The sequence below is a fragment of the Seriola lalandi genome, unplaced genomic scaffold, assembly GCF_002814215.2.
Source record: "Seriola lalandi dorsalis isolate HSWRI2012SDOR001 ecotype SW California unplaced genomic scaffold, Sedor1 jcf7180002054577, whole genome shotgun sequence".
NCBI lineage: Eukaryota > Metazoa > Chordata > Actinopteri > Carangiformes > Carangidae > Seriola > Seriola lalandi.
The window spans coordinates 674,622-701,775 of record NW_019525130.1 but is presented as its reverse complement, the minus strand read 5'-3'; the positions used below and the strand labels follow the sequence as shown (position 1 = coordinate 701,775).

The window sequence follows — 27,154 nt, the reverse complement described above, 5'->3', positions numbered from 1 at the left end:
ATCGGTCGATTGAAACATAATGGTTGGATGGATTTCTACGATATTTGGTTTTAAATAAATATTGTCTTGAGTGAGATGTCTCGATGAGTTACGTTGCTGACATTAGCATTTAGCTCAAAGCACTGCCTCACAGAACCGGTAGCGCGGCCGTAGGCTGTAGTTTTAATTGAACTGTTTTCTGGAGATTTTTGTCCTTTTTTGTACGACTTTGAAATCATCACCTCCCACATGTTTCATACATTATAATGTCACTACTGTAACCACCTCATGTTCAAACCTAAGCAAACCCACGCTGATACAAATGCAGGCAGACCACTGTTAAAGGGGGCTACATACATCCATGCTGTTGGACTGCAAGTCTTTAATAACCAAAAAAAAAAAAGAAAAAAAAAAAGAAAAAGATGAAAACCAAAGAAAAAAAAAACTCCATACAAAAGTATATGTACATGGTCACTTACTGAACTGTATAGCAGTTTATGGAAATGATCTAACATGGTTCACCTTTTAGTTTTAAATACAATACTCAACAGTCAGCAACCACAGAACTGGATCTGAAACACAAAGTGGGCTGTTGGTGGAGAGTCCATCTTTGTCATGGCAGGTGATGCAAAGCAGCTGTCGACACATCAGGACCCGCTAACCGGTTATCATATCAGTCTAACATTTGTCAGTATGAATGAATGACACACCATGTGATTGGGGAAAAGAAAAAAACTAATTATTGATTTCCTTTGAAAACAAAACGCACACAACTGTTGACAGACATAAATAACGCAATAATTGAATACCAGTGCAAGAAAGCAACAGGGAGACACGGGACAAAATCACAGACGATGGGATTGAGACACTTGCTATTAACACATACAGTGGAGCCTGAGTGAGAAATCCCAACGGAACACAGACACAGAATTTAACTTTTGGTCGACTGAATATGAGAATCAGGGGATGTAACATTAACATTGAAGTTAATATTGATGGGGTACATTAAAATTGAAAAAAAAGAGGACATGGAGATAGACAGAAAAACAATTGCACCGTATCCCTGCCATGTGCTGTGAGCTCCGACCTGCCACTCCTGTGATCCTCATCTTTGAACCTGAAGGAGACACTCGAGCGTGCGTGGAGGATGACCAGTGGGTTGAGCTGTTGAGGAGGAGGAGATGCAGCGTGTCACAGTTAGGGAGTCTCTGATTGGGCTACTGGTTCCAGCTCCCACCTCACTTTGTGGTAGTAAAATCCTGCTCAAAGGTCATTGGTGAGCTTACATGAAACCTAACTGTGATTGTGTGACTGTGGTTGCATGCTAATGTGAAGCCCTGACACACACGCACATACATGGCTGTGTCCTCCCTGCAGCACACGCCCACTGCCATGCACTCTGAATGAAGGCCTGGGAAGCATCTAAACGTTTGCTTGTGCAGTCAAAGGTGTAAGTACTGGGACAGCAGGCTCTCTGATAGAAGACAGTTCACTGTGATAAAACAGTGTGCATCTGTTCTCTGTGTTACTGATTCGTTAATTCATAAAATCTCATTTAAAAAAAAAAAAAACTGTGCAAATGAAGAAGCAAGCAGTAGTTTTTTATTTGGAGCTGCTGCACTGAAACATTTTCTACCCTGGTGTACTGATTCTGCATCTTGGCTGTGGATGGGAATCTTAAAAGCAGTTTAGAGATGATGATGTCTTGCACAGGAAGTAAAGGGTTTGTATCGCAGTAAAGGTTTGAAAAGAAAGTGATACATGAATGGTCCCTGGTGTGGACGACACTAAATCCTAGGGGGTGATTTTTAACACTGAGGCCAAATCATTTTGTGAATAAAAAATGCCTGAATTATTGTTCTGTATCCATTGTTAAAAAATAGATTGACGCTGGCATCAAAAATAAAAGTTAAGCTCACTGTTCCAATACTTCCACTTTTAACTGTATTCATTTCAAAGATTATTATGGAAATGTTTACAATAAGTGCAAATTGGTCGTTTTTCCAGATCAGCTCCTATGATTTTTGATGCTGCGATTAGGAGGTGAATACCCCACCTTTGTCGTCTCAGTTCAACTCCCTGCCTTGTATTTGTCCAAACCCCCTGTGCAACTTTTTCCATGCCTCCCTCTCTCCTTAGGTCCTCGGCCTCACTTATCAGAGTTCTTGCGTGGTCTGCGGAAGCTGGACATGTTCTCATTTAGTGCATAGATGCGCCTGGAGAACTCCTCAAATCCGGCCACGTCCAGCTCGCCCAGAACCTGTTCGTCACACTCCACAGCCACCGCGTGGTCCACAGGGATGCGGCGATAGTCTTCCAGCCGGGCCTCATCTGCTAACCCTAACCCCATCACTACCCCCATCCCCAGGCCTAAGCCAGTGGCCTCCGTGCCCATGATTTCCTCAGCTTGCTCCACAGAGCAGCGCAGCTCTGGGACCAGGCTAACGGGCGCCTGTCCCGGTACCACAGAGCCGTTCATGGTGCCTGTGTGCTGAACAGCAGCCGCTTTTTCCTCCCCAGTTTCCTGCACTGTAGAGGAGTTAGACACCCCTGAGCTGCTGGGTAGTTGTTCTTCAGTCTCTTCTTCTTTATCCAAATCAATCTCTCTATTGGCGCTACTGCGTCCCTCTACTTTCGCTTCTGTCTCCTCACCCTGCTCCGTCTCTTCCCTCTGCTCTCCCTCCTCGATGGCCTCCGTGGTCAGGTTAAGTGAGGTCATGCCGGCATCTAGGGAGGAGGACAGGTGTTTGGGTGAAGGCAAGGGTGGTGCCAGGCCAACGGGGGGCTGCCCTTCATCCATGGCTGTATTGTAGCTGGGTGGAGGGGTTGGCTTGTACTTATCTGCCTCCGAGCTCGCCCTTTTCCTCAGGCCTCGGTCTGGGGAGCTGGTGTGGTAGGGGTAGCCTATCTCTGAGGCGGCAGACACGCCGAGCTGGGACTTGGACGGCACCGGGATTGAGCTGGAGACATGGTGTCGGTCACTGTGAGGAAGGAAGAGAGGGACATAAACAAAAGCAATGACAATAGAACTACTGGTACAGTATTAAATTCAACATTTAGACTGTTTTCCATTTGTTACAGTAAGCTTTAATCTCCACAGCCAACATGACTGTGATGTCCTAAGGGGGTGAATGAGACACTCAGGTTCTATTTGGACCTGTTTCTCCATTGATCTCATCAGCACCCCTCCACCCAAAGCACCCGCCCCCTTTCCCCTGATCCAAGAGAGAGACAGCTGCAGTTCTTTGTAAATCACTCCACCTTACAACATTCAGAAAACATTTGTGCAGGCTGTGAGACTAGGCCTCACGTACTCACCCAAGTATGTCAGACATTTTCCTCCATAACAGATAACAGACTAAGGATCTGGGACACCCCACCCCACCCAAGTACTGGAGCCATAAATTTACTTAAATGGGGGCCTCACCACCTCTTCCGATAGCCAAGGCCATGTATAATTCACTGGACTACTTAGCGGTCTGCCTAACGGGACCAGTCCGCTATCTCAGGAGCTGAGGCCCTGTGCTGTTGGGGTCAAAGGTGAAGCAGGGCCTCCCTGTGCTCTCTGGTGATTCACATCTGTTGGTTAAAGAGTTAAGGACAAATCTCATCTTGTTCAGTTGGACGTGCAGTCATTATAGATGTCCTTGTAAATTTTCTCCCGTCACCTGGTGCTTGCAAAGGAAGTCTTGCCTAAAACAGTGGCGCTGACACATCAGTAATGGAAGCACCGGCAGACATATGCGTTTATTGTGTACAAGCTTGCAGTCTGATGGACAGTTTCACCAGCAAACACATGAGGACTTGTAAAAAGGGCCCTGACCTTGACCCGTGCCGGCACCCTGCAGAGGTGGTCCTGACAGGGTTCACAGGCAGGACACTGCGGAGATGAGGGCAGAAGCCTGTCTAGTTTTAAGAGAAACTTGTCAAACTACAAAGTGCCTGTGCTACAGTAAACAAGAACCATCCTTGGGCTGAAGGTACAGTATGAAAGTACGACCTGCAAATACTGCACCTCTAACATTTCCGCTAATTGGAGTCACAAAGACGTACATGTTGAACTGTCACCTGAGGTCAGGGTTAAGAAAATAAAGGTATAGTGTAATGACCTGATCCTGTGAAAGTGTTCGTCTTAAGTGGGCAGAACAGGAGATGGGCTGTGTTTTACTTGGCAGCGCATATCCATCAAAACACATCATTTAATATAAATGGCTTCAGCCGTCCCCCCCTAACGAGCACATGGTTGATTCTGCAGAAAAGCATTTTTGAGGCAAAATGGAAACAATATGCTCTTTAACACCTAGTTTTCTGGGGAGACAAATGGAATAAAAAGAATATTTACGAGTTGAATGATTCGCCATCTTAAACACTTATCTGTGACTTTCCAAATGAAACCATCATGGGCCCTTTAGGAGCCAGTCCAAAAATTCAAAACCTGATTTAGGAGAAAGGAATAAAGACAGATGTCATGAGAAGTCAATTATCATTTAAGTAAGTGGAAAATGTGGTTCAGACTCTTTGAAACACAATACAGGTTTGGAAACCGGAGACAGCTGGTACTGAGTGAAGTCTAAGGTTTCAATGCATCATTTATAACAAGCTAGGAAGTGACTATACGTTGTTTGAGCTTGACCGAACGATGTCCTTACGGCAACGACTGATTAGATGGTTGATTTTAATTATCTTCAGCCCATTTTCTTCCACTCCTCCCTCCAGCTGACTCTCTCGTATAATCCATTTGCTCAGATTTTAACTGGCCATCTAACAAATGTATTACTGACATTAAAAAAAAATAAAAATCACACAGTCATCACACAAAGTCTTAAGTATAATGAGGACTCTTGTATTTGGACCATGTTATTTGGTTCCACTGTGTGTCTTGGTTCGGCCTGCATTAGTTATTTGTGTCAAATAGTGCTGCAGCGTATTAATAACAGAGAGAATGGGTGTGCTTCAGAATGGGTGGAGGACTTCAGCCAAGCAACCCTCTGGGCAGTCATAACATTTTTTCTTGAAACATTTTAACTCTGATGACATGTTTTTTAATGCAGGCAATTAGTCTACACATGTATAGCCACTGTGACCATATGTGCTAAATAAGGGTGCTGGGAAGACAGAGCTGCTGAAAAACATTTCCTAAAGTTGTTTGGAAAAGCTGGAACTCATACAGCGCCATTACAGAATAAGGCCAAATACTCCCATGGCATGAACTAACTGTGTCTCTCGTTGACAGTCTCGGTGCACTGAATGAGATTTTTCATATTCTTAATAAACATTTACTCTGTCCCCTTTCTGAAATTTCCTTCCCCTTGTATAAACCATTCATACAAACAGTCCTTAAACTGCTTTTTGAGACGAGGTGGAATGTAATTCTGAGGACGGTCATTGGGTTGGCCCACCACTTTGGTCCGCACTGAAATATCTCAACTGTTATTGGATAGACTGTCATTATTTAGGACATACACTAAGTTCCCAGTTTGTTAGTTACACCCAGTAAAAACTAATGCAGTCTAACACATAATACAGTCCTGCAATAAATCATATGCTATCCTATTGATCATAGAGGTGAACCAAAAACAAAACATTATAACCTTCATGAAGGAGGATTTATTGCAGGGCTGTTGTATCAGACTGAACAGTTTCAGCTCTGTCTCTTATACACATCTTTAGCATTCTGATCCTATGTGCCACTGTGGCTACGTACAGCTGAGCTGCTGCTAGCATGAGTGTAGATTTTAGTTTTATTAAAAACATACTTTAAATATCCACTGCAGTATTGAGACAGTAGTCACCCCTGGTTTGTTGCCAGGTATCCCTGAGTCATGACAGATATTGACTGACGCTTGTTCTGGTAGATGCTGTGGTCCATTAGAAATTGTTGTGTTGCATGTAATGATGTTACTGGGCACTCTTTTCGCATTCCTAATCAAGTATGTTTACTGTTTGAACTTTCTTCTGTTTTGGGAAATGTTTCTTTCAATTACTTCTGATGCCACTACACAATAACTGTTTGACTAATAATATCAATAGTTATAATATATTCGATGTATATAATAAAGAAATCCCCCTCCGTATGTCCTCTATGAAAATGGAACTAAACAATAGAGGGCTCAGATTTCAGACAGCTTGGACTTTGTTTGCGGCATTCATGACAAGTAAAGCGAATTCATGATAGCAGCTCGACACACAATACTGATGGGAAAAAGGTCTGTTGCTCATCTCTAATGTGTAATATGCAGCTGTGTAGTGATAAGTTCCCTCCACTGGCAGCAGAAGCTATCCAGCTACAGTAAGTCTCTACATTTCACTGGACCTCACTCTCTGCTGTATTACTCAAACAACAACTTGAGTGCACATTGTAAATGCTGCTAAAAGGCCTCTGCCTAAATCATCATGTACAAAACTCGTGCCGAGCCAGAAATAGCCTGCACTCCTCCACAGCTTTTTGCCTGCTCTCTTCGTTTCCACTGCTGATGTCAAACCTGGCATATTTCAGGCCGACTCAGGAATTCGGTTAGCCAGACCTTTCCACTGTCCTGTCCCCCGACAGGCTTCACAACATGCCCCTGTTCATATTCAAATCCCACTAAGGAGCCATGATTTTGGGCCAAAACAAGCAATGGCAGATAAGATTTGGTTGTTTGATGTGGTTTAGGGAAATCCCTGTGAAACTAATATGCGCTATGGCGGAAGCTGAGTTTTCTTTTTGCTTTAACAGAGCAGGACTTATCGACCGTCTGGCTCTGGAAGACAGGGAATCACCACAGCTCAGCGTGAGCGACACGATCAACAAGCTGACAACACCCTCACACTGCTCAATGCATTTCTCATGTATTACATCTTTTACAGGGACTATCCTGTTGTTTTTACAACAAACAAATAACAGGGATATTGATTCACTTAACATTTTATTTAGGCTTTGGTTGTCTGCAAGCCAACGTGGAACTAAATAAAATAAATTTAATCTTCTATAGTTTTGACAGTTTTCATGCTGATCTCATGTAAAACAACCATATTGACAGCAAAATAAATTAAATAATAATGTTGAGAATAGTTTGACATTTTGGAATATACACCTACTCAGTTTGGATTTGATGAGACAAGTGTTACCTCTCTATGGTTAGTATAGCTTAGAATAAAGACTGGAAACAGGGAAACCACTAGCCTGGCTCTGTCAAGACGAAAAAAAAAAATACAGCTTTTCAGCACATTTAAAGCTCAGTAATTAAAACGGCGTACTGCATCTCGTTTGTTTAATCCACACAAAAATACAAAAACAAGTTGTGTCTTTTCCATGTGCACTGAGTTTGTCGTATCCAAGAAACAGTCTGGCACATAACCCCCACAGAGTTTGGACAGAACTGGACCTGTGCCCCACGTGCTTCCAGTCTTCATGCTGAGCTAAGATAATCGTTTGTCCTTGTTATTGGTTTATCAAAGTTAGTGATTATCAGTACTCTACACACTTCTTATGGTGTGTGTGCAATCACTTTCATACATGTACATGATAAAATTTCCAACTTTACTACTCATGAACAGTAGTAAACCTCAGGGGTATTGACTGTATATTGTCTATGCTGAGCAGTGCACTGACTTAACTAGCTGAGGTTTAACTGGACTCACTGATACCATATGCATGTGTGAGACCCTGTCATGTCCTTCATTCTTATTAATGACTACTATTTCATCAGCTATGAAACCTTACAGGGTTGAAAATGTACTGTACATCTACAGTTCAAGTTCTAAAATCCAGGATCAAGTTTTATTGGATTTAAAGGCCATATTTCAAAAATAAAAAATCAATCATGTTGATGTGACTCCTCAAAGAAAGAAATATAAAGATGCGGTTGGGTAAAATAATGGTTTATGTGACAAGAGGGAGAAAAAATAGATTGGAAATGGCAGCATTATTCCTGTAGGGTCAGGAGGAAACGGTGTCTCAGGAACTGATGTACGTTTGTAGAATATCACATGAACAGAGAGAAAGGATTTATCCTTCCAAATCATCCATTACTGTAAATATAGTGAATTCATAGGGCACTTGTCAGGTTTAATGTTCCTTGCAAATTTTAGAGTTAGCGTTGGTAAATAAATTTCATATTATAACCTTTTATCTGTCACTGTTGAGACTGCAGCTGTCTGAATGTCACAACCCTTTGTATACATCATGTAACACAAGGGGACTACCGTGGTTTTGCTAACTTTTCTCAACTCACTATGGGGTCTTTGGGGATGTTCACATCCTCCAGCTGCTGTGTTGAATCTGCTTGGCCAGGCGCTCTGCCACACCTTGCCTCCCCCCTTGTACGTAACCCAGCTTCCAGGCACTGGAGTGGGATTAGGGCCCTGTGAACCTCTGCCAAGCCCTCAGTGGATGTGGAGCGGCAAATAGGAGCATGTTGAATACGTTTGCTTTGATCTCAGCAGACTGTGCAGTTTACAAAGAATTGGTTTCTGGTACTGTCTCTGTCTCCCTCTTGGTAATAGATTCACCATTTTTCCGCTGTTTCTCATCCTTCAGCAAGATTTTGAAAAAAAAAAAAACTTTACTGCCCATTTTGCACCAGAGCTTGACTGTATATATCATGAAATGTTATGATGTGTTTCTGAGATGATAATGTTTGGAAATGTATAAAGATATGATCAGCAGTTGGGCTGACAAGCATCTGTAGTCCAATGTAGAAAACAGACTTCATAGTACACTCTTTTGTATTCTCTGCTTTTCTTCAATTTTCCATCCGTTCTGTATAAAATGATTCTGCGATAATGCCATGGTGTGGGTCTCGGCCCTTTGGGAAAGGGTCTCCCTGCAGAGTGGATGCATGCTGAATTAGTTCTTTATGGAGGGAGGAACCGTTTCCAAATATATTCTGGAAACAGTTCCTATCCATATCCTTCATCACATCATCCCTGTTTAGGATGCATGGAAGAAAGAAAGAGGTGGCAAGGAGGGATAGAGCAAGCAGATTAGCCTCTCTCACACAGTCTATAAGATAATTACCTGCAGATGCTATTCTGCCCTTTTATATATTCATATTTCACAAGCTGGGTCCCAGCATTGGAAACTGTATCTGAGTTTAGGCTTTTTCAAACAGTGCATGGAAGACTGGAACTGATATGGGAAGAGGATGGTGCAACAGTGTGTGAAGAAAAATCTGTGCATATCCTCCGTATTACAGAGCAATGTGAAACAGTCACCTCCTCATCCTCACTGGAGACTTTGATTTAGGCTGAAGGAGCATTATGCATGGTCTTATGATGAGAGGACGGCAAGTTTAACAACTGTGACTCAGCTTAAATCTAAGCATACTTTTCATACATTTTTTTTTTTTTTACCTTTTTTCAAAAAGGTTTTTTTTTCTTTTATCAAGTTTGACATTTTCCTATAAGCTCTTTTTTTGTCTGAATTACACCATTTTACAAATAGACAAATACTACTGTGCTCCATTACATCATTATAGACTGTACTTATAGTACCGTATGTCTTGCTTTTCTGAGTTTGGCTTTCCAATATAGAGAAATACTGATAACTGAATTATTCAACAAACACAAAGATGTGTTTGACGTGTGTTCAGTAGTTTAGAGGGACCAGTGAGAGGGTGTTACCTCTGGACAGAGCCAGGTTAACTGTTTCCCCTGCTTCAGTCTTTCTGCTAAACTAAGCTAAGCTAAGCTAACTGGCTGTTTCATATTTACACTGCAGAAATAAGAGTGAGATCAATCTAACTCTCCGCTACCCTTCCCTAAATGTTGACTTATACCTTTAAAGTATTGCTAACTGTATTGGTTAGCGGTAGAGCTGTATGTCATATGACAATGTGAATGACTGTTGTAAATGTGTGTTTTTAGGTCAGTGCTGTTTCGGCCTGATGAGATGACTTCTGAGTCAGCACAGAGCAGCTTTTGTCCCTGTGGTCTCATTGTCACAAAGGAGTGTGTTTGTGGCAAGCCACTGTGGAACAGTTACACTTCCACCACCACTTCCATGCACGTGTACACACGTATACACATACACATGGCTTAAGGGTTTAGCGGGTCCCTGCTTTCATCTCATCTATCTTTGGGCCCTTCCACTTCCCATTAAGGGGGGGGGGGGGGGGGGGGGGGGGGGTCGATGGAGGACTGATTTGGGAGCTCAGGCTTTTCATGGCTTCTTTCCTTTCAAAACAAAAGATTATTCAATTAATGTGTGTAATACACATTTTCCCCTTTGCTGACCCTGGGAGAGGAGTGGAGATCAAAGACAGCCCTCTCTTTTTTAGGACAGTGGAGCTGAGGCCTGACGCAGACTGACTCCCAGGTTTTAGTGGAGGGTTAGTCACAGGGCATAAGACTGTAGAAGGAGAGCGGCAGAGATCTGAGCATTCCTCCAAAGCGGGACATAGTGACTGCTGCAAATCTCATTAACAACTGCTCTTTTCAAATGCGGAGGTACTGATGATGCACGGAGGTGGTGCATCATTACAAAGGCAATCTACAGTATTCTTAACTTTTCCCTAAGACATCTGTATGATTTCAGACAATACTGTTCTGTGACGGACCAATATTTCATATCATCATCCATATCTATATACAGTATTATCCATATTCCATAATATATCCAGAGGCCAAGCTGAAAACTAAAGGGAGTGTCAAATGATTGTAACATGGATTTTGAAAAGTGCTCTGTAAATAAAGATGATCATTATTTTGCTGTCAAATCAACAGTTCTTACTTGAAAAATGTACTTTTGCCAATAATCACTGTGAACAATCTGAAATAGATGCTGTCAGTCGTGGGTTGATTGCACTGAAAAATACCATTAGATACATAGCCATGGTTTCATGGAACTCTTTGTCTGTATATTCTCCCTCCTAATCTTATAATTATATACAGATATAATGCTAAATTGTAATATACGGTCAGGTATTAACTCAGTCCCACTTGTTGAGCTATTTGTTGTGTTTGTTTTGTGTTAAATATATTTTAGTTTTTAGTTTTTCTGGTGTTGTTTGCTCTAGGTTGGAATGTGATTTTATGTTGTCTGTTAATGTGGTGGATGATTGGACCTGAGGAAGAATATCCTCAGTTTTGAGTTAATGGGAATGAAATGAGATCGATTTTACATTGTGTTTGATTAAAGAAAAGAAAACCCTGTAAATTCAGACACATCACTTTTATCCTTCAGGCTTCAGTAACTTAGGAGCAAATATTTGTGGTGTTGTGTCTTTCTGATTCTTACCATCGGACCAGCAGGCCGTGCTCCAGGAAGTTCTTCAGGTTGGGTAGTGTCTGCTGCAGGTCTGGGGTGGTCAGGCCATGTTGATATCTCAGCTGCGAGAAAAAGGAAAACATATTTGTATCAATAACCTCAAACAAACTACAGCATCACACAGAGCTGTTCATACAGTGTGTGGTGGCCCAGCACTAATACATATGTAGTTAGACACGTATGTACATTCTCCATGTTTGGACGTAGCTTAGAGAAGAAAGAGATACCACCTACAGGAGAGGTATGAAGTCTACATAGTTTCAGCGTGACACATTTCTACTCCACATCGGACTATTACTCATCTGGACACATAGAGGCATCCCTCCCTGTTACCAGGCATGTGCACTAACACATAAAGTGTGTTGAAAGACAGGAGGTGAGATGAGGGTGAGAAGAAAAACCAAACTTCCTGTTAAAACACCTGGATGAAACGGGGCAAAGAGAGCACATTATAAACCCCATTAAATCCTCTTATGATCTCTCCCTCTGTCTGCAGCAGACCCACTTCTAAATTTGGCCTTGAATGTTCCCTCCTCTGTGCCACAGAGCTTTATTTCATGATAGAATCAAATCCTGTGGAAAAAAAATCAACACGGCCACCTTGAAACTCCATCCCCGGTGCCAGAAATATTTCCTCCAACAGTTGAGCGATGTCACAGCGAGCCAGCTCTTGTCCTGGAGAGTTTATTTAACCTATATTACTGAACAGCAGAAGAGCATCATGCCGCACGTCCAGGGTATATCTCCGAGGCCCCTCTGTCACACATACTGCCTGCTCCAGCTGACATCTGTTTTGTTTCCACTAAGGTGCCAAGACAACCACTCTACTTTTACACACACAATTCTGGTAAAAGGATGAAGTACTGCACGTGACTGACACACCATTCACCCTGGGTAACATGCTGTTCATTCATAGACGACCACATAATGGATGACTAGCATGATAATAAAGGAATTACAGAGAAATAAATGCTTTAGCCTACAAGGCCAAAGGTCACATTTCCTTATTTTCAGTTTGAGTTTGAGTTTAATAGGTTTTACACTTTAGAAGGAGACAAATTGTTTTCAGGGTATCAGCAGCCCCCCACTCACATCCATACCACTTTTCCTGTGGCAGATGCTGTAATATTCAGTCAGGGCACTGCTCCAGTACATAGTGGCTCTTGTAAAGCTTGATTAATGGCCAGAGGAGTGGCATATAAGCATTAACACGAAAGGTCATGCTGACAGAGTACACACAGGCCACATGTGCATGCGTGTCAAATTTCTACTCAACATAAAATGGCTAAATCCCTCTCTGTCTGAACAGCTGCCAGAGTCATGTATAAACTGTATGGTATGAACGGTTCGGTATGTGTGGGACATGTACCAATGTGTTCAGTGTTCCAGTGTGTTGTTTGTGATCTGGCCTCAACTGGTGCGTGTCTGTTCGGGGAGTTAAAGAAACAACAGTTCTGACAATATCAGAGGAGGGTTTTTATCAAAAGCAGCTCAGACTGAGGGAGTCGGACAAGGGAAGGGTGTCGCCTTGAAACCCAGCTGGTGATGGAGTGGTCCAAAACCTACGAGAACAACACAGAGATCCATTCATGGCTCACAGTAGACCTCAGGGTCTGACCAAATGACGGCACTGCGCTGTCCACAGGGCCGGCTGAACGGAATTGGGTTTGAAACAGTAGGCCAAGATCAATAACACCACCAGTTTAGAAACAGAGAGAGCATAGCAACACCGGGCAGGGGGGCTTGCTTGTTCTGCGGCCAGATGCTAAAAAAAGGAAAATCCCAATCTCATGGATATCTCAGAGTCACGGTCTAGAAAATATGGGTTAGAAATCATGACTCAGATATCAGAGAAGAATAAATATTATAGCTGCAGCGAAGGTAAACATAGTTTGTTGGGTGCAGCGTGTGCTTTCTTTGATACTCAGTTAGAAGGCGTAACAAAATGCCATCTTTAAATCCCATTACTTGGCCTGAGCTCTGTCGCGTGTGCAATAACCAAAGTGTGTTACTGTTAGGAGACCTACGTGGAATCACATGCCCATATATCTGAGCCTGTGGGGGAGAGAGAAAGAGCATGATTGTGCATTAGTATGTGTGCCTCCTATTGTTTTTCTTACATGCGGAGACCTTGCCAAGCATGCAGCATAAAGAAACTGGATATGGGTGCAGACAAGAGAGTGATGGGTGACGTCACCGGCTTGCTCCGAGCACACTTCATTAACATGAAGCACGTTGTGGGGGATTAAAAAATAGGAGGATGTTACTGGAAGCACATGTGTAGATGCTTTATATTTCTGTGAGTCCAGGATTCTTCATAATGTATGCCTCCGACAAGCCAACACACAAGAAACCAAGCCCAGCTGCATGCGCGTTCACTCAGGCTTTTGTCAGACGTCTGCCAGTGGGCACCAACAACACTTGAGCTAAGTGTCTGGTTGGCAGCAGTGCAGAGCCACCAGCACTGGGTGACTGCTGCTTCACACTGTCTTTGTAATGAGGTGTTTTAAACACATCCAGACAGGTTGGAAGACGGAATACTGCAACCCCACAGCTGACCCAGCGCTCAGCCAGCCAGACTATCTATATTCATAAACTGGTCTGGCCCTCCCTGGTGGAAACCGCATTAAGTTTCTCCTCAGAGTGCACTGTATGTGTATGTATGTGTATTCCTTATGAACTTAGTCCTGGGAAGGCATATATTCTGGACGCTGGTTGTCGGGTATGCAAACAGCAACCCCCCCCCCCCCCCCTCCCTTCTTCGCTGCTCGCCAGAGACAAACAGAAAAACATTAGTGACCCGGCCGTGTCATCTGGGGGAAAAGAAAACAGAATCTTGTAAAAGAGAAGGGAACCTAGGAGGCAGCTTAATGACATGAAGCTGGGTGTCATTTCCAATTGTTCCACCATGAAAGCTTTGACTGCAGGATGGAAACAAACAGCTGAGAGTGAAGGTTTAGATTCTGGTCTGTAAACCCAAACTGTTCTTTGGGAGTCTGTTGTAACTGATACGAAGCAACGTGTTGTAACGTGCGAGTTAAAAAATATAACAGATTGATTTCTATTGCACATTACAGGAATAAAATATTGCGCATAATTTCTGACACCAAAAACCAATAAAATGAGCGTCTTGGAAAATTGTTGTACAAACACAGCATCGAGAAACAGACTCTGAGTGTTTCTATGTCAACAGCTCCAGAACAGATCACACAAATTGCTCAGAATCAGTTCACTTGAGACAGCTTGTCATTTCCAGTTTCCCTTTCATACGTCGCGGTGATGAATGCTGGTGGAGTTCTTTGCGTGCTTGTGCGTATGTGTATGGTAGAGTGCTCTCAAGCTGGCCACGGGGTTCTTTGTAATGGGGCTAACCAGATCGTGGTGAGAAATTCCCAGGGTCCACTGAAGACGGCTGAAAGGCGAGAACACCTATGTGGGGAGGGGGGTAGACTGGGGGCACCCACCGGGGCTCTTTCACATGATGACATAGTGAAACAGATCCGGCCAGGTCTCCTCGTCACTGCTCACGCCTTTGTGTCTGGACACTCCCTTCGCTGTTTACCTTTTCAACAAACCCCACTCAGGGCTTTGGAGAGGCCGCAGCATGTGTTGTGCGGTATGATTGCAGGGTTTTGGTATGAGTGTGTGTGAGAGTTTGGACGATGAACGCAACTGACCCGTCACATCTGACGATCCGGGGACTCATCCTTATACATCACAAAGATAAAGTAACAACCCAAAGAATGCAGCAGTGTATACAGCCCCAGCCTGCCAATCCACTGGAGCCACGACCACACATAAACACACTCAAAACTGACTAGAGCTGGCGGGAACCAGTCAGTTTACAGTACATGCCACCCATCATTTGGCAGAACCTGCTTGTTTGCCCGGAGCTCTGTGTAGCGGCTAAACAAACACAGCCTGGCTTATGCCACATATTACTGTTTCCCTGAGTTTGTCAGTAATAATCATCTTCAGATCGGACCTCGAATGTGGGCGGGCTACAGAGAATTTTGAGGTTGATTGCTGATGATGTGGTGAAGGAGGGTGGCCCAGGTAACAAAGCACAACCCCCCCCTCTCCTCCACATCTTTCATGAGATCAACGTAGAAGCTGCTTGTCAGCGCAGACATCACAACAATGCAACACACTGCACATTATTAGCATCATTTGACAGGAGGGTTTCCATTGTTAATGGCGACCGGAGGAAATCTGGGACACAGGATATTTCCATCAAGAGCGATGCACTTCATGTGTCAAGAGGTCAAAAGTCCCCAAATCAAACTACATCACGGACAATTACCCTGTGATTTATAATCAGCACGCTTTTGTCCACTGAGGTATAAATAGAAATGTTTTTTTTACATAGTAAGGCTTTACATACTCCCTGGGGAAGACAATCAGGGAGCTCATTAGGTCCTATGACAGCTTGTTACAGAGGAGCTAACCAGGTGTTCTTCCCTCCATCGTCCCTCAGGTCAAACTGTGGACTGGATAGTTCAGCAGAGACCGTGAGGTTAACACAGACATTAGTCTCCATACATAGAATTCATATGTAGAGGAGTGGAGCTGTGGGAAATAAGCTGCCACTGACAATATTTCAGGGTTTAAGATGTTAAGTTGACTTAGGTTAAGATGACTTATTCATGAACAGAATAAAAAAGAAAAACACAAGATGTAAAAACAAATGACACTATAAGAGCTGAATGATACCACAGCATGGAAGTTGGTGTATACTCATTTCTTACAGTCCTGTCACTTCTACCCATTATTTCTACTGTTCCTGCCAGGGAATGCTACAGAGTCTACATGCTGTGCTGTTAATTATTAAGCCAAAGCTAACAGTGTTTCAGTGACCTGTACGCATAACAAGCGGTCACCAACAGATGGTGGTTACAACAAAACTGTTGTTCGCTTACTATTAAAATCTGGCAGGTTAATCTAATGAGTCCAATGAAATAGCGAAAACAGCTGTAATTTTAGTTAATGTTGCATTCAGGTCTGTTTGGACGGATACAGGTGGTACTGCACATTCCTCAAAAGGTTTTCATTTACATGTAATTTCAAGAGAGAGAACTGCATTAAAATGGCCAGTAACCAACCGTTTTCTCGGCTTGTGAGAGCAGCTTTTGGGCATCTATAGTGTCCTCTGGAGACGTTTGGCTGGAGAATGAAGACCACATGCTCCACGCAAAGTTTTGTTCATGATTTAACTCGAGGAGGTATCAACTCTAGCCAACTCTGCCTGTAGATGATTTACTCATGGTAGCAGGTGAACTTTTTCACGGCTTATTACAGTTGTCATTAATTTTACGTGTGCATGTTGTTGTTTTAATCCTCTCATTATGTCTGTTTTTGTACAAGCAGTTCACACAGTGGCACGTTGATCTAATTATTTTTTTGTTTTTGTTTACAGCTCTGTGAGCCTCACATACAGCTCAGGATCTTTTGATCGACATCTTTTTATTTTCTGTTCGCCGACAGATCTCTTGTTGCCAGCTAGTCGAAGGCCGGGTTCAGCTTTGAGAAAGTAAACAACCCTTTCACCTCCGTGGGCTGATATGGTGCAAAATGTCAGAACACTGTATTTACATAGCCAGAGATTTCTGTCTAATCTATTGTTTTGACGTTTCAACAAACAGTTTGACTCGTCCAGAGGAATTACAACACTGGCGTTGTCTTTTGTGGCCAAGCTGCAAAGCCAGACCTCATAATTTTTTGTGTTATACAGTATATTTATTTGAACTCAAAACCTACATTACAATATAGGAAAACTACAGTTGACCAACGCTTTAAACCTGAGGAAGGAAACAATAAATCATTTTTGATTTCTCACTCTTACGGCTGAACCAGAAAACTTTCGCTTTTGCACTTTTCGCTTTTGCAGCTTTGAACAACTGCGGAAAAATAAAATGGAACCTTGTGCCACACAATTTCTCCACGGGTTCTATATTCAAGCATGATATATAATTTCTCTTAAATTTTGTCTGTGGCTTTACGGGTAAACTATTGCAAAAACATATCTAAAGACGAAGGCTGGAAACTTGGATATATACAGAAACATTTACAGAGGCAAGAACAGTAATGTTTGAGGGTGAGAATTTCAGATTAAGAAATAAATACAAAACTACTTCTTGGAACCGCTAATGCTGTCAACACCATAGAAATATGATGTAAGATTGTATTCTCTGGTCTCAGCATTTCCTTCAATAAATTTTGCCTTCTCTGTTTTTTTGGGGTTTTTTTTCCAGAACTTTATTTGATTTATATCAAACATATTCCCCCCACTGAGAAGCTCTTTCTAGCTCACTGGTGGATTTGAAATGGTTGATTATGTTTGCTACAGTGTGATGCTTCTATGATTCTGCCCATCTGGTTTATCCAGGGCACATAATGAAACTCGCTCCGTATAGCCTTCACTCATGCACTAAATAAATTACACTGAAATGTTGAGCAGGATGCACACAAAATGGCTGCAGATGGGAGCAGGAAAATACGAGAGCGATATATAGATTTTTTGTGTTTTTTACTGTTTATATTTGATGTGTATTTACAGTTGTCCGTTGCCTTTATTCGCTGACCCGCCGTTTTTAGGTTTTTCACATTTGCAGCTTTGTATTGGACAGTGGTGGGTAAAACCTCACATGTTGATTGGGTAAAACCTCACATGGTGCAAAGGAGATTCAAAACCTCAACAATCATGCGGTACAGCATGGAATATGAAATCCAACTTGATTAATCACCGCAGCCTTTCATGTGTCTCCATAAATATACAGAGCAGGGCTCAACAGTTGTTTGAGTCTGACTGGAGTCATATAATTCATTCACAGCAGAAATTCACTTCCCTTCAACTCCAACAGTTTTCTGGCCTTGACTACGTGCCACGGTCATCATCATCATCCAGTCTTCAAACCAAGCTGGGAATCAGGATTCATAAACACCACAGCCGCTTGCTTACCACAGAAAATATCTTCCCACATATTTAGCGTGAAGAATTTCTGCTGTCTCATAGTTGTCTTGTATGAAGGATTTTTTTAAATTTTATTTTCCATGCTAAATTTTGAGTTAAGTATCATTGCATTTCCGCTTCGTTACAATAGATTTAGATGGTATGAATGGGACTGAAAATGCCAAACTGAAATGCTGATACTTCAGTGTAATGGGTAGTGGAGTGTCGTAATGGTTAGAGAAATTATTGCTCATCCAAATGGCGTGGCTCAAGCTTTCCAAAGGGCAAACAAAAAGAGAAAAGAAGGATCAACAAAGTATCACATTATTACTTCTTCAATGTCTGGAGTTTATTTTCATAAAAATGTTCCAAGGAAGTAAAACTCACACAAGCAGCGACATAGAAACTCCCCAAAATTAAATATTCAGAGAAACTTAACGAGCAGAGCTGAAGCTGTGGAGTGCAGTGTGACACAAGCTTTCCACTGCCAGAGATGTCTGTATTTTGCATTGTGGACAGAAGTCGGATCGAGTCTTTCAAGTCAAATTATCAGATTTTATGTCAATATTAAAAGTGACCAGGTGATAAACTGCTCCTTTCAGAAATGAGTCAACATGAGCAATAAACAAGAAAAACTGATGTCAGTTGTGTATGGTTTTGAAATAATAACTTACAGTTACACTCACTAATTAAATCAACAATCCTGATAACACAACAAAAACCTCCCCCAGTTTGTTTGTGATGGATTTTAAATTTTAACATATAAAGATATTTAGATATGAGCCTTGAGTGGAAAACAGAAAATAACACTTTCATGTTGTAGCAATCAAAAACCATTCTGCTGCTGAGCAATGTAAACAAGGAAGTGTATGAGCAACAGTTAAAACATTAGGGTTATACTGGAAAAGAAATGGTTTGTATGATGTGTTGGCCGGCCACATCAGAGATCAAAAGTGTTTATACCTGATCTGTACCAAAGGGGCGGGGGTTATTCTTGGTTTATTGTATTTGGACCAGGAAGGAAAAAAAAAAGGGCTAGAGAGAGAAGTGCGATGCCTAGTTCCTTTCTCACCTCCACACAGCTGGCCAATCACAGCGTGATGCAGCTGTGAATGTTTCCAAAGGTATTCAAACATCCAACAAGCACTTCTGAGTATACTGGCCCCTTAAGACAACTGAATACAGCTAACTGTTAACAGCTATTTGAAGAAATGTAACAGGACTGTTTCTGTGTTGAGTGAAAGTCAGGGGTTAATAATTTATGACTTTTATCGGCCTCTGTCATCTAAAGGTCTATCAAGCTTTGTAACTGATCTACTGCACATTAAGTTCAATATTTGCAACATAAGTTCAAATTAATTATTATTAAAAATGTCTAATTTGGTTTTTGTTCCGAGTTGGAAAGAAAGGTGTAAATTAAATAAATTAGGTGAAACTGCTGGTCAATGATCCTGTCAAAGCTTGATGTGCTCATTGCAACTTTGACATTAAAGGAGAACTCTGTCGATTTTCCACATCGAAGTCTGTCTACATGTGTTGGGGAGTACTGGTGAAAATGGTGAATGAGCTGTGTGAAGTCCTCAAGTGATGTCACTTGAGTCGGTGTAGGTTGGGTCTGAAGACTACAAGTTAGAAAAAAAAAAAGTGGGGGTGTGGAGTTAGTTAGAAAAAGTGTAAAGGCGCAGTAAGCTAAACAGACCTGTGTAGCCTGCTCCTCATCTCTGATTGAAGCTAGTGGCTCGAGGCTACATTAGCCTGCCAGCGTAACACACCTGAAACTCCAATGGGACTGTCAGGTGGTCACGTTACACTGTGGGTAATGCAGGCACCGTGTTTTGACAAGAAGGAAGATTACATGAAATAAAAAATAACCTTTTGATCCCTTTTAAATTGTCCAGTGTGAATTACAAAAGGGGAGCAATGCTAAAATCAGTGGAGAGTCCTGTCAAGATGTGCAAGACCTAAAGCCTTTCACTTTCATAAACATATCCACACCTACAGAAGATTAGATAATATATAGTGGAGAGGTATGTTTAAGATTAAGGTGTTTGACTAAGTTATTGACTTTAGCAGCGACCTTATCGCAGTAAGATGTTTAAGAACCAAAGCAAACCTGACGCTCAAGTGTCCATGGGAACTGCCTGACTGCATAGTTCATACTATGTTTAAGAACTTCCTTAACAGGTGAAATGTAATATTCTTTGTACTTCCTGTCTCCGTTGCCATTTTAAAAAAGCGTGTAATAAAACAGTTTTTATAATTGCACACTCAAAGTTCTTCCACTTCATTTAACATCCTTTAACTCGACTCGCTTTCTCCTTTCTCCTTCTCTCCCTCCTCTCCCCTCCTCTCTGTCTCTTCCACGCTGCCATAATGTAATACAGGTGTGGTGTACTCACTGCACCCGAGTCCAATTCAAAAGCAGCCCTAATTCAAACCAGATTCTTCCGTCGCATTACTTGTTGTTACACTTTGCTGAGTATCATATTGCCGCCAAATTCAGTCAACAGATTTACATAATTACGGGAAAGGCTGTGTGAGATGAATAGGAAATTCAGTTAGGGAGACCACCGGTGACAAGAGACCAATGTTAGTCTCCTCTGACCCCAATCACTGCAGGGAGGGTCGGAGGTGGGTACTGCCGTGCACAAAGTCTTAATGAGATCCCTTCACGATGTGGTTATTTAGTCTGTGTATGTGCTGGTCAGTGAGGAGGCCTCTGAGTGTTGTGTGCTACAGTGACATCTATTGGAATAGCCACCACCCTTGATGTCGTTCTGCTCCTCAGGGCTAATGACCCTCGCCACTGTAACACTGGAGCCAAGCTAAGTAACCCAACACCCACACAGGCCAACCCTGTTTGTGAAGTCACAACACCGAGGTCAACTTCCTGTTAGCGGTATTGAAATGCAGGAACGTCATCAATGGCAGCTCTCACAAGACCTCCCGGTTCCTGGATGAGGCACACCTCGGAGAATATGCTAATTCACTACTTTGTAGTTTCAAATTCAAAGCATACGGAGCTTGTTCTTGAACGCAGCCATAAACGTTTGTGGTCTGAGTGGCGAATGATGCCAAACAGTGACGGGCACAAGATGTGTGATGGGTGGATGGAGGGAAATCGAGGATAGCTTTAGCTCAGCACAGGTCTAGTGTCTTTTTTTTTTTTTTTACCGTGGAAAGATACATTAATGGAGGAAAGTGTTCCTGAACAAACACAACAAGCTTTGCCATAGTTGTAGCAGGCCTTTTAAATAGCTCTGCCAAATATAGTCTTTAAAACATCATTTTAATTTTAACCAGAGTCTGATCACACTCATTTTATTATTTGGAATAAAAGTGCTGTGGTATTTTACAAGGGAAATCTTTTTTTAATATGTTTGTTGTGTTTCCACAAGGCCCCTAGGAAAATAGTGGGGCAGAGAGGAGAGGATGAATATATGGTTTGTGGGCAGGTGTCTATCCTGGCCTCGTGTTGCCCACAATTTCTCTCTAACTCCGTTCCACTCCTTGTGAATGGGCATATTATTTTCTTTCCTCTTCACTTTGCGGATGGCTTTACGACTGAGATTTTCTATTAGTATTACCACTGGATTGGAAGTGACAGGGAGAGCCTGGGCTGGCAAACCTATGTACATTCTTCCTCATCTGTCTGAGTTACCAGCTTTCAGATGTATTTCTTTCAAAGTGATGGTGGCTCAGAGCTACTTATCCAAATGTCTGCTTATTTTAAATGTCTGTTTTAACAAGTCGAAAGTGTGAGAGAGTGAGCAATAACAAGAAATGAAGAATGAAAAATAACTGACGTGAGACTGAGTCTCACTATTGCTCACGACACAAAAATAGAAAACATTTGCATCTGGCAAATAACATTATAAACCTCTCTCAGCTTACTTCACAGAAACAGTTTGTCAAGTATGAATACAGCCTTGATGACAGTAAAATGACCATGCCTGGCCTACAGTACAACGGACTGGCCAACTACATGCCCTATCAAAACAGCAACCAAAGAGCCCCAGATTAAAGCTCAGACTTCCAATATTTCAGAGTTCAAAGGGATTTTCAGCCAGATCCTACTGCTATTCTACCAGGGCAAAATATGTAGCATCAAACTGCTGCGTGGAGGAATTTGGGCTGGTGAGGATGACAATATAAACAGGCAGTGAGGTCTTTCATATACCCACATGGAAGATTTAGCTGCATGTATCACATGCAAGATGTCTGTTTTCATTGACTGTGTGTACAATATTACAGATTTATAAGCTTTTTGATTTTGTGTATGTCAATGTAAATGTTTGTTTGTGAGTGAGCCAGATAGGGCCATCAGGAGAAGGTTATGAACATATTAAGTATTAGCAGGGATTCTAGTAGTAAGCCAGCAGATCAACCATTCCTGAGCTCTGGCAGAATAGATCTGAGATTGTGGTCAGCTTTCCAAGAGCCACTGGCAAAGACAAAGTCCATATTATATTTCAACAACAACCACTATTGTATAAGAATGTTGGAAAGAAAAAGTACAACTTATGTGAATTATGGTATAAATTATAAACACTGATTTTAGTCACACTTGGAAACACTAAAGACCAAAATGTTGACTTTAATTGGGATTTCAGGGACGACAAAGGTGACGTTGCTCTGTAAGATTGTTGATTTAGCCACAAGGAAATAATGATCATAATGATAAAAAGACACAATAAGAGATTTAAACTCACCACATCCAAGAGAGTCACAAATTTGACAATAAACAATCTGTAAAATGCCGTGCATGTGTTCAGCAAATACAGTAGTGCATGAAAGTGATTTTTTCAGGGTGGGATAAAAATTCAAAAACAACATAATGGTACAATAAACAAAAGAAAAGAAAAAGCCGACGCTCTCCTTTTCATTGGCTCCCAGTATCAAATTAAAACCTGCCACGGTATGCAAAGAGTATAGGCCGTGTCCGGTTTACTTTGGAGAGCCTGGAGCATTCTCTGGTCATCTGGGTTTGTTCAACTATGACCCTGCACAGTGTTAAGGATGTTAAAACTTTTTTTGCACTGCCAATGTGCGGCAGTGCTTGGAATTTAAACAGTCATACACAAATACAGAAAGATTTTCTCATAATGAATGGCTGATTAGAATCAGGAACTGGTCTTTGCAATCCAGAGACACAATCTACAATATATGATATTTAATTTTACCTAAGAAGCAATTCAATACTCCGGGCCAGAATCCCATGTGAAGTGTTTCCTGCATTGTTTATTTAAAATTAGAAAAGGAGATGTAATCTGCGATTAGAGCTGATTCAAGATCGTAATATCCTCAGACTGCTGCTGCAGAGTGCTGCCCAGAGTTCAAACTCCTCATAATGCATGTTAGGTGTATTTATGAAGATCCACTGTATTTCTCATTCTTACCCAAAAAACAGCCACAGAGGTTTCCATAATAAATAAATACACACATAAATAGATTCATGTTTTTTTTGTTTTTTTTTTTAAATGGGACTTAATTCTCAAGGAGCCAAATGCGACTACGACTTGAAGAGAGACACAGAGACAGAATGATGAACAGGAAACAAATAGCTATTGTGTGGTCAAGTTTTTTTTTTTTTTTTTTTCCTAATTTTTTTTCCCACCACACTTTCGGTGGCCAACTATGTAAACTGTTCCATTAATCTCAGCGTGGGGGGAAAGAGTGTGAGGTTGAATGTGTGGTTTCAAACTTTCTAATGAGCTGGATGAGGGCCACTGCTAAATTGAAGTGTAGGTTTAAGTGGAATACGGGTCAATCTGGCTCTCGTACAACAGCCAATTCATAAAAGCAACCACTTACAAAGAGAAATTGTAGTGGTATATAATCTGTCCCCTCAACAATAACTAAAAGTAAGACTGGAAAAAAAATCCATCAAATGCATTCATGAAATATGACAAAATAAAACTAAAGTCAGATGAAATAACACATAGCCAAAAATCCAAACAATTGTTCACACTACACTTCTCATCAGTTGGATTTATTGATCATAAGTCTGAGGTCTACAGACTCCCAATCGCAGTAGACTGGCTGAGGTTGTCAGGTGGAGAAAGCCTTGTCAGCAGGGATGGAGGAGGAGATTTACGATATTGCTGCTGGCAGGTGAACTTCTCTGGCTGCCTGGTTCCCAGACTTACAGGATGGAGCAATACTCTCCTATTCTCAGGGCTAACCTTGTGCTCCCAACTGCTCTGCTCTGACTGTTGTAATGGTTGTGAGGCTCACGCTCCAAACACATAAAAGCCAAACACATGTGCTGACATAATTTAATTACAGCATGTGCATTTGTGTTTATATTTGTACTTGGATGCATACTTATACAGGGTGCAGTCTCTGTGGACAGCATCATAATTGCTCTGAAAAGCACAAGCCAACAACTTGGCTGAGACATGTTTTAAAACGGGCCCGTTTCCATGGGGACAGCAACAGTATTGGCAATAATTTGTCCACTAAAACTTTAGAGATGGCCGCTTGGCGTCACGTTGAGTAATAACCTGGAGCGTAACAGCAAATAAAACAGGAATCTAAATATACGATATAGGCTCAAGTACGACTGGAATTAACCTTTTAGCGATAACTTTGAATTCACACACAATTATTTTCCAGTGAATTTAACAAATACTAAACTTAAACAATATATTTATTATAAAACTTATGAAAATGGCCAAAATGCCGAAGGCAGCTTTCTATGCTAATGTTGATACTGAATGTGTATATGAAAAAGAAAATGTATCCTTGCACTATATATTAGTGCAAGGATACATTTACAAGTATACTTGTATAAGTATATATGGCCTGTACCGTAAGTATCAGTAAGTGCCAAAAAAATAAATAAATAAATAAATAAATAAACTGTGTTACTTGTCCCAAGACCACATGACAAAAGCAACATTCTTCATGCAGCAACTATCTTGGAAAATTAAAAGTTATTTGGATTTAAAGAAAACAGCTTACTCTCATTATTTTTAAAGGAAAAGAAAAAAACACCTCACAGTCTCCTTTTTAACTTGAGCTGGTGTTTATTTAACAGCTGCTTTCATTAGCCACTTAGCCCCTTTTCTCCAATAACCGTAAAACGATTATGTGTCCTCTGGGGCAACAGGTCTGGGCTCATCACAGACGCTTCATTAATAATGAGAAAGCTGTATCTGGATGGCAGAGATGATGACACGACAGTGAGGACATCCCACCCATATCACCTCCTCTTGGCAGAGTAATGGAGGCTGACATCAGGGCGTGATAGAGAGACAATACCCTAATGAGGTGAGGCTTTATTTGATGGAGAGGAGTGTTGGAGCAACTGACGTTCAGAGAAAAAGACTAACGCTGAGATTAACTTGACAAAACAAAATTAGAAGAAAGAGACTTTGACTCGCTTAACTTGATGATGAGTGCCACTGAAAGGACTCTGTGGTGCGGAGCCGCTGTGTTAATTCAGATAAAACGCTGCCGATTGGCCAGAGTCAAAGGGCTATAATGAAATCCACATGGAAGCAGGAACGGCACTGGAGAGAGGGACTAACACAGAGCCAGCATAGCTGATATTTTTTCAAATACTGACCAGATGGGGCCAGCATTGTTTTATCCTAAGAGCTGTTTAATGTCATTGAGCTGCAATAAGCCCTGAGCTCATGATGGAATACCTCCACTCCCAAACACCCATATGACAGCACACAGGGTTTGATGAATTAACAAGAAAAACAAGTTTTTCTAAACTTGCTGACATAAAATATACTAGGTCTCTGCCCTCTCCATTCTTATGACAAGTTGGTGGGGGCCCAAGGAGCTAAGCTCGGCCAGCCCAAAAAAAAAGCCCACAAGCAGAGAGGATTATTTTGTTTCCGTCTTGAGCCAGTTTCCCTCGACTTTACTGGGAAAAAACAGAATGGACCTTAAAAACTGCTGATTTTAACTACATGATTTCAACATACTATGACATAACTCTGATCAAGGGAAGAGATACAACCTCCTCTGAAGATAAAACTTGTAATGTATTGTCTGATTGTGGGGGGGGGGGGGGGGGGGGGGTCCTCTTTCCTCTTATCTACTGGACAGTTAGTTTCTATTTTTGGATACTACCAAATAAACATGACTGTTGAGTTGGAGTTGAGAAAGAGGAGATATCCGTAAGTGAAGGGACTTTAGGTGCAGGAGCAGAGTGGTATACTGTACCATGTAGTAAGACAACAGGAGAACAGACTCCAAACAAACAGACCTAGGTTAGAAATTCCAACCAGCTGGAAACTGCAGACGCACTATTAAGTAAATGATGGAGCAGAGCAGCCAACACTTTCCAAACACCCAGAATCACAGCAAACCCCACGTTTGCCAGTAAAATCCACAGTCTGACCTGTGGGAATAAGATATTCTAAGATGGTGATCACACCATTATTACAGTGATTGATTGTAAAAGACTAAACATAAAAGCAAATGTCACTTAATGTATCATCTCTGGATCTTGACCTATTCATTCCAATGTTATGAGATAAACTATACCACCAGTATTGGTCCCTCTCTGTCCAATGACGTCTTCGCCCTCATCAATCTCTGCAAATAACATAACATTTTGTCTTGACTTGACTCCCTACAGACACTTAACATTGGTCAAGACTTAAATAACCAACAAAAACTGAATAGTTTTGCACACAAAAATTTTCTCCAATCACTCACTCTCTCCTTTAGACATAACGCACACACAAACACACACATCTACACTCAGACGCAGGATTAACATTTACTTTTACCCTTATATTTAGTGGAACTAGCTCCTCTGGTACCTCTTTGCGGTGATGGACAAACCTGAAACTACCAACCACAAAATGTGGAAATTCAATTAGACGAATTTAAGTGTTTCATAAAGTCATAGGTGGTTGTCCAGAGGAATTCCCATAAAACCCTGGAGCTCAGGCATAATCGCAGCGCGCCGATGGCCTCACTACGCACACACACCCAAAACTGGAAAC

The 27,154-nt window shown here is 41.7% G+C and overlaps 1 protein-coding gene across 1 annotated transcript in view; it reads right to left on the bottom strand.

Moving 5' to 3' along the window:
- Positions 1-318: 318 nt before the first annotated feature.
- uvrag (UV radiation resistance associated gene) overlaps positions 319-27,154 on the bottom strand; it is an 86,454-nt gene continuing 59,618 nt past the window's right edge. Inside the window, exons 14-15 of the mRNA XM_023417770.2 lie at positions 11,201-11,292; positions 319-2,960 (exon numbers count right to left, since the gene is read on the bottom strand). Coding sequence (XP_023273538.1) covers positions 2,129-2,960; positions 11,201-11,292 — 924 coding nt within the window. The 3' untranslated portion in view covers positions 319-2,128. The remainder of the gene's footprint in view (positions 2,961-11,200; positions 11,293-27,154) is intronic.